Below are 8117 nucleotides of genomic sequence, written 5' to 3'. Positions count from 1 at the left end.
CATCCAAGTGTAAACTAAAGTACAGCTCCGTGATTGCAGCTCGAGCTTTGCTCCACCCTGTGCTCACCCTGCCGCCCAGCATTGCTGGTGGTGCGGAGTCCGTAGATTTCGCCACTCCAGTAGGATGCTGGACCCAAGCGCAAATATCGCATCAACATGGAAAATTGCTGCTCGTGTGGTGCACACGGGCTAAAAAAAAACTGATTCACGGGGCAGTATCTATTCTTCAGACAGGCAAAACGGCTGGGAGACGGCAGAGAAAGTCTTCGGCGGAGAAGCACCAGGTGCCAACCGAGAGGCAAATACACGAACTCCAGCGCCGCACAGTGGCCGAGACGTCCAAGCCATCGCGCCGTATAGGCGGAGTGTGTTCGCGACAGGGGAAGACAATTTGGTGACATGGTTAGCTTTGTGCCTTCCAGCAGTGACCGTCCCCACTCCCCCATGGTGTTAACCAAGGCCGAGCGCCGGGAGCGCTACATGCAGAAGACACGTGCCGAGGCCAGTTACCTGTTCAAGTACCTCATCCTGACGCAAATCATCGTGTATCTCGAGGCTGGTTCCATCCCGTGTCTACTGGATCAACTCAGTGTGTCACTCAATCTGGACGCAACGCAACAAGGGGCTCTGGGTGGGGTTGTGTACCTGGCTCTCAGCGCAGCGTCGCCACTCTGCGCCTTCTTCCTCCACCGCTTCAACCCTCGCACCGTATTGGGTCTCAGTCTGTTGTGTAACAATGTGGCTGTGCTCATGTTGGCTCTCACACCCACGGGGTTCGCCTTCAGTGCCAACATGTTGATCTTGGCACGAGCTGCTGTGGGCTTCACACAGGCGTTTCCCTGTATTTACACGCCCTTGTGGGTGGACGAATACGCTCCACGAGAGAAGGTGGCCGGGTGGATGAGTTATCTGCAGGGGAGTGTCCCCATGGGCGTCATGCTCGGCTATTTCGCTGGCACGGTCAGTAACTGGCTCGTGCCCGAGAGTTTTTCACTCATCCAGACGTGGCGCTGGCCATTTCTGCTTCAGTTTCTGGCTCTGTTGCCCATTAACGTAGCCATCTTCTTCGTGCCAAAGAAACATTTAGTGATTCGCAGTGATAACGACAAAGACGCTGTGGGCAGTGGCGGCACTGAGAGCGCGAGTGCCAGTTCCTCTGATGGCTGCATGGACGACGCGCAGTCGCTCGACGTGGCGGAGGAGACGGCGTCGAAACGCAGTAACCAGGAGGCGCACAATGAAGAAGAGGAGGAAGAATCGCATTACAACGAGTTGGAGCCTTTAAACAGCAGTCGCGGAGGGTTCCTGAGCGCTCGAGGCAGAGCTGCCTTCGGTCTGCACAGCTTCCTGGACGACACGGTGGCTGGAACTCCCATGAGCACAAGATCCACGACGTATCACGACGAAGAAGACGCGTTGCTGGCCAGCGCCAGTATGTACGGAGTCAGCAGTCAACGCAGCGTCCGCCAGCTGCATCAGAACCAGCAGCAGTACCATTTGGGCCACTGTGAAGATGACAGTGGCGTGGCATCACTTCGTCGCAGTATGATCCGACCTCCGAGTATGCGTGGCGCTCCGCTGTTGGACGCAGTAGCGAGTGAACTGGAGAAAAGTGACGCTGTTGTTAATGCCTCTGCGTCAGTTAAAACGTCGCCGATTAACGCAAGAGCCGGCAACGAGCGCACATCGCCAGTGTCCAAGAGCTTATCTTCAACGTACGGCGCACTGGACACTGCTATCGCTCCCATGAGATCTCCTCGGATGTCCCCGCGGATGAGCATGTTGGAAGCCTCGATACTGGAAGAGGAGTTCATGGAGGTGTACGAACAGGGCGCGTTCTCCGAGGGCGTCTACGAACTGCTGCATATCCCCGTCTTCTGCTTGATCGTGTTCGGGCTCACGACTGTGTACTTCGTCGTCACGGGCGTGCAGTACTGGAGCACCATCTTCATGATCAAGTCGTTGCATGCGTCCAAGTATCTGGTCAACGCGCTGTTCGTCGTTGTCTCCGGTACTGGCCCAATCCTGGGCGTCTTCTTTGGTGGCTGGCTCATCGACAGATACGGAGGATACATCGGCGTGGAGCAGCGTGCCAAAGCCCTGGGAATCTGCATGATCCTGGGCCTCATCGCGTTCTCCATCTCAGCAGTGACGACGTTCTTCGACGACATCTACATCACTGCTGGGTTCCTGTGGCTCCTGCTCTTCTTCGGCGGCGCTATCCTGCCAGCTTGCACGGGCATCTTCATCTCGGTCGTGCCAGCTGAGCATCGAGCGTTGGCTTCGTCCTTCTCCGTCATGGTCTTCAACCTGTTCGGCTACGCGCTCTCCCCCTACCTCACAGGTCTCATCATGGAGTGGGTCATCTCGCAGCAAGGACAGACAGACACTTACTTCCAGTATTGTGACGAGGCCTGTGCCTATCGTATCGGCTTCCGCTTCTGTCTCTGCTGGTCTGTGTGGTCGGTTCTCTGTCTTGGCTCGGCGTGGCACATCGCGTCTCGACAGGCGGGAGAAGCTCGGCAGGTCCAGCAGTTCTACGCTGCGCAACGTCCACAAGTAGCAGAAGTTTAGGAATAGGCATGCACATACCCAATTAATCGTAAAGAGATTGTTAGCAAGACTTTAAAATGGACACATCAGTTTACATGCCAGTGCCAATCCGATCCACTGTAAGCGAATGGAACTTGTCGAGAGCGTCGCACCAACTTTGGATGGACGACTGGAACTTCTCTTCCGGTTTACGATCCAGCAGCACGAGTGTGTGATGAACCTGGTCGATACGAGCCTCGATCTTCTTGTCCAGGACGAGAGCAGACAGCAACGACTCGACCTCGGACAGAGGGATCCCGTTCAGCTCTCGAGCGATGTACTGCGTGTCCATCCTCCTGTAAGGCTTGATAATCTTGAGCAGAACTTTGCTGCGAATGGTGCGTAGGAGGCTGTCGATGTAGTGCTTGATGAAGGGGTCGTCCATGATGGCCTCCTGGTTGCGGTTCAGCACCTGTTCGAACGTCTTGATCTCGTCGTGTAGGAACGCGTCGGTCAACTTGGTCATGGCCACGATCTCTGTGTCGTTCTCGTACGGTTTGGCCTCCTGCGAGTCGAACACGTTCACCTGCGACTCGCTCAACATGTTGGCCAGTACCAGGTACTTCAGACACTGCAGGCGTCGAGGCTCACCAGCTTCGTCGTAGCTCTTGAAGCCCGAGAAAAAGTCGCTACGAGCCTTGTCCCACTCGCGCTGCATCATGTACATTTTGCCGCCGCATTCGTGGATCACGCCGATGATTCTCTGCAATGCAAAAGTTAGAACCGTCGCACAAATATCGCTGAGTCTTCTGTCCTTCTGCTTACAGGGTGTGCAACTCCCGACTTGGTGCGTAGAGCCTTCTCGTAGATGGACACCAACTTCTTGTTGTCTTTCTGTGCCGTGTACATCTGGATCTGCAGCGCATACACTTCCAGCAACTGCAGCAACATCAAAGTCAGCAGCACACCACGTAGCAAATTAAAAACCATCTTGAACTTACCTGTGAGTTTTTCCTGACGCCATCGTCTGCATCTTCATCGCTGCACGACGCCAGCAGCTCCTTAATTATCTGCACACATTACAAGGCCATCGTCAGTAAGAGAAGGTGCCATTTTACATCGTTTCCCTGCTGATCTCACCTTGCTCAGTCTGGAAAAGTCCCCAATCTCGTACAGCAAGTTGCCCAATTTCACACTCGTCTTGAACCACAGTCTCTGCAGCAACATAGCACAACAGTATCAGTATGTAGCCAACATCAACGCCTCCCTCTCAACAAACCTCGTTCCTCGCCTCCTTGAGCGTCTCCAGCGTCGTCTCGTAGAATCTCTGCAGGATCTCCCAGTTCTGGCGATACCCACAAACGTCAACTTACTCTGGAAAACCCTACTACAAACCCTATTTCCACCATACCTTGCTGGTCGACACAAAGTCCAAAATGCTGTTGATGCCCTTCTCCCCCACATTGCGCGTCACCGCCGTCTTCGTGTAGCCCAGCAGCTCCTCGTACCTCCTCATGGCTTCATCGTGACGCTGCAGCTCGAACAGCAGCTTGACGATCCTCTTGAGCGCCTTGAACCCCCAGTCTGTCTGCTCGTTCTGCAGCTCCAGCACTTGAGCCAACGCCCCCAGCGCCTCTTCTCGTCTCGGTGGCTCGCCCTCCAGCAGCTGTTTGGCCGAATAGTAGGCGTTCTCTATCTGCACTGCGGCCTCGACGTCCTCCATGTCCTCGTCCTCATCGCTGTAGTCGAAATCGTACTCCTCCTCATCGTCCGACATGGTGAAGATAGATAGATACTGTGGGGAGATGATACACCTCCGAGAGTAAATACGAGTGGTATTAAGTGATGGAGGTTTTGATGAAGTGGATGCATTAGGCGTGCCAGTATCCTGCCTGCGCAATGAACTCGGGGTGGAGACTGTGCCATCCTTGAGCCAAAGCTGCGTACAGTTCGGGATGCGAGCGCTGAAATGGAGCTGGATCCTGCAACGAGAAGATTGAGTCATGCTACTCACATTATCATCTTGCAGTGCGTTGCTTTCTTTACTCACCTCGGCGAAGCAGACGAAGATCGTGGCGACGGAGCTACTGATCACTGCAAGCGGCGTGAGCGCGACGCTGAAGCCGATTATGAAGCCTAGAATCGCCAAAAGGGCTGCAGTCAATAAGAAATAATGCACCATCAGCACAAAGTAGTTTGAACAGTAACCACGTATCTGCCACTCTTACTCGTACTGGACTCGAACGTGAATGCGTCGCTCAGCTCTGCGACTACCGCTCCAAAGCCAGCGCAGATCAGTCCTGCTCAAAGCACAAACAACTGTAAATGGTACTATCGCTTCAAAAATGGTCATGTGGACGCACCAACTCCAATTGCTGTGAGTCTGATCACGATATGGACAAGGTCGTCGTTAATGAGAGCAGTTAAGCCTCGCTGGTGAAATAGTTGGGACACAGCTTTCCCTGCGCTCATGAAGCTGTAGCCGTACACCCCGACGTAGACATACGCCCAACGATTGAAATATTCCATGATTGACTCTAGACAAGACAACAAGCACTCGGCAATGCAAGCAGCGGCACCTCGAGATTTGCGACTGGTTTTTGCCAGCTGCAAAGAGAACGATAGTTGTCAAGAATAACAGTGTTTTATCAATATTCTAGCACTTCGTACCTCGTGGAGAGTTTGCAGGATAGCAACAATTAGAGATCCGAAACAAATTGATCCGAACGACGTTGTCAAAGTGCGTTTCAACGAGGCGGTCGTAGTATTCAGTGATTCCGTTTGATACCAGAACGCTGCAACGGTTCCAGCGACAGTAGTGTGTACGACGTTCTTGGATACTTGAATGCCCCAGTAGAACGACAGCAGCAACAGTGCGGATGCCCAGCTGTAACTTCCTCCTTGTTGTGCTTGTGCACTGCTTGATTTTTGAGTGGAGTTGCTGATTACTCCTAGTAGCGCTAGACTGCACATTGCCATCCAGAAAATTTGCAGCATGGCGAACACTATAGCCACAACATACGTCGCCCTGTTGTTAGAGTTAGCAACTTCAGCTATTCGCAACTGGGCTACTGCTAGTGGGATACGGCGCTTCACGCTGCGTACATAACACCAATTCAATACCGCGATGATCACTCCAACAGCTACGAGAGCAAAGGCGCCAAAAGCGATGCCAATACCAGCGAAAGCTGCAGCGACCCCGAAGTTTAACCAGAGCACGAAAATGATCATACCGCGGGCGGATGACGGAATTATTTTCGTCATCATTACTGCTACGACCATCGCTAGTATCATCATTCCCGATGCCACAATCAATAGGGCTTTCGTGTCGTTGTCTGAAAGTGTATCGCGCAAATTGTTGTTGCTCTTAATGGCATTCACTCCCGACGCCATGAGAATTTGAATGACGCCAACGTTCACCACGAAGAGAATCGCAAATGGCCAATCCTGGTATTTCTTCTCGGCTGACTCTCTGCGGCGTGCAAACAAAAGGTTATCAAAGCTATTAGTTTAAGTTTCAACGTATTGCGTTGGGACTTACGGCTTTATGGGATTCACTGTGATATTCTGACCATCGAATTCATTGTGCCTGGTAGAGGAGTGGAATATTGTTAGTGAAAGCACAATAGTCATTTACACAAAAGATGGAGTGGTAAGTACGGCCTGATCATGTCCAGCCGATGGCAATGCGAGGTAGTGAACCTAGGCACCAACGACACTAGTAGAAAGTGATGCTTGGTTGATTACCAATTCCCAAGCTATTTTTCGAGTTTCGATCAGGTTGCTTTGGCCAAATATAGGCTGGGGATAAGTAAATTTACGAAGTGTAAATGTACTACTGCGGAGGTAGAGTTCAGAACCGAGAACCGAAACGTTTGCAAAATAATTAACTCGGATGATCCTAACATTTTGCATGTCGAGATGACTGTACATTCAAATCTGGGCAACCGGGTTCCAAGCGACTGCAGCAGTGCACCTTCGTGGTAAGTTTGCCGACATACATCCATTTGGGGATGCTGTGCCGATGCACCGAGAACTTCAAACGCTTGAAGTTAGTCGGGCCGGTCACACTCAGGTGTCAGCTATTACCAACAAGGTACTTCGAAGTAGAATTATCAGTGGTAACGTCCCGCAGCTTGACCTGCTTGACCGCTGATCTCATTGAAGCTGGCACTCATCGCAACAGTTGGCATAGCATCCCCATCTGGATTAAAACTCCTCTGCAGGATTAATAAGATCATTCGTGCCGGTGCTGAAGGCGGCACTGGTAATCGACGTCATGCCGCATGACATCGACCGTCACCAGTGTCTACGATGTCCTGCAATTTTATGTTTCTTTCGAAGGTAGCAACGCGACTGGTGCAGCAGGAGAACCAGTCGATGCCGGTTTTGGATTGTTCTGTTCGAATGGCCTTTTATGATCTGCTGCCGGGCTCTATCCCCCATCTGCTCGTGACTGCTTGATGGCAGCGTGAAGAACGTGCTTTTTCGCCGTTAGTGCAACCCGTGTCTCGCGTTTCATTGGAGACTCAGCAGACATCCAGCCTGATCACTCCAACTACCGATCCCAAACTTTTCCTACACTGCTCCCAGAGTCCCCGCTTTCGTCAACATGGCTGCACGGACTCGACCAGTTCACGGTTTGCTGTCCCGCCATTCTCGGTTTTGCCGTCTCTACCCGACATCTTCGGCTTGATTCTGAGACCATGACCATGGCTGAATCCCCGCAGACCGAGTACCTGGAGAAGGACACGCAGCGCTCGCAGCGTCGCTGCCTATGCTGCTCGCTCGGATTGGGTCTGATGATCACTGGAGCCTTCATCGCAATTATCGCACTGCTGTACGGCACGGTCGTGCCGGCGGTGATTGACAACGCGGTCAAGGACGGCGTCGCGACCTGTACCGCCTCGGATGGAGCCGAGGAGAGCTACCTGGACCCGTACGGCGACTGCGACGACTGCACGCCGTACTACTACAGCCTGCACATGATGAACGCTACCAATGCCGAGGCCTACCTTGCTGGAGACGCCGATGCCCTTGAGGTGCGCGAAATGGGCCCGTACACGTACCGCCGTCGCCAGATCAAGCTGGACGTTGAATTCTTGGACGATGGCGACCGCGTGAGCTACAAGCAGTACACGTACCACACGTTCGAGCCGGAAATGAGCTGCGACGGATGCTCCGACACGGACGAGGTCACGGCTCTGGATGCGGGATACATGAGCGTCATCGCCGGTGCTGGTGGTGAGATGGCATTCCTTGTGCGCTTGGCGCTTGGTTCGTTCGCTAAGGGCAGCAACACCAGTGCAGCTCTCGCTATCGTGGCTGAGAACGGCCCGCAGATGATGCGCTGGGTCAACGGTCTCAACTCGATGGACCCGGAGGCTATGCGTACGGTGACCAACAACAGCGCCGTGCTGACCTTCCTAGCCACTGGACCCGACGCCATCGCCGACATGGACCTCACGGGTTTCGCTTACAACGGTCTGTTTGCCAAGCGCACCATCTCGCAGTGGGCTCTCGGTTACCCGAGTCTTCTGGCTGGTCTTGGTCTCGGCTCCAACTACGTGAACCTGTGCGCTGTG

At 53.3% G+C, this 8117-nt stretch overlaps 4 protein-coding genes across 4 annotated transcripts; 1 reads left to right on the top strand and 3 right to left on the bottom strand.

The window, feature by feature from the left end:
- Positions 1-191: 191 nt before the first annotated feature.
- PPTG_17662 (hypothetical protein) lies at positions 192-2695 on the top strand. Its single transcript, XM_008915606.1, has one exon. The coding sequence runs from the start codon at positions 400-402 to the stop codon at positions 2572-2574; it is 2175 nt and encodes a 724-aa protein (XP_008913854.1). The 5' UTR covers positions 192-399; the 3' UTR covers positions 2575-2695.
- Positions 201-4350, bottom strand: PPTG_17661 (hypothetical protein). Its single transcript, XM_008915605.1, has 6 exons — positions 3944-4350; positions 3812-3877; positions 3673-3747; positions 3534-3602; positions 3358-3471; positions 201-3295 (listed from the first exon to the last, which is right to left on the bottom strand). Exons 1-6 carry the CDS (start codon positions 4307-4309, stop codon positions 2645-2647), a joined length of 1341 nt encoding a protein of 446 aa, XP_008913853.1. The 5' UTR covers positions 4310-4350; the 3' UTR covers positions 201-2644.
- A 53-nt stretch (positions 4351-4403) lies between these two features.
- PPTG_17660 (hypothetical protein) lies at positions 4404-6165 on the bottom strand (the record flags this gene model as incomplete). Its single annotated transcript, XM_008915604.1, has 6 exons — positions 4404-4514; positions 4583-4686; positions 4761-4832; positions 4896-5139; positions 5203-6004; positions 6074-6165. 6 exons carry the CDS (start codon positions 6163-6165, stop codon positions 4404-4406), a joined length of 1425 nt encoding a protein of 474 aa, XP_008913852.1.
- A 1375-nt stretch (positions 6166-7540) lies between these two features.
- PPTG_24180 (hypothetical protein) lies at positions 7541-8117 on the bottom strand. Its single transcript, XM_008915603.1, has one exon. It carries the CDS (start codon positions 7988-7990, stop codon positions 7658-7660), a length of 333 nt encoding a protein of 110 aa, XP_008913851.1. The 5' UTR covers positions 7991-8117; the 3' UTR covers positions 7541-7657.

The sequence above is a fragment of the Phytophthora parasitica genome (assembly GCF_000247585.1).
Source record: "Phytophthora parasitica INRA-310 unplaced genomic scaffold supercont2.73, whole genome shotgun sequence".
NCBI lineage: Eukaryota > Oomycota > Peronosporomycetes > Peronosporales > Peronosporaceae > Phytophthora > Phytophthora nicotianae.
This window is presented reverse-complemented; position numbering and strand designations above follow the sequence as displayed.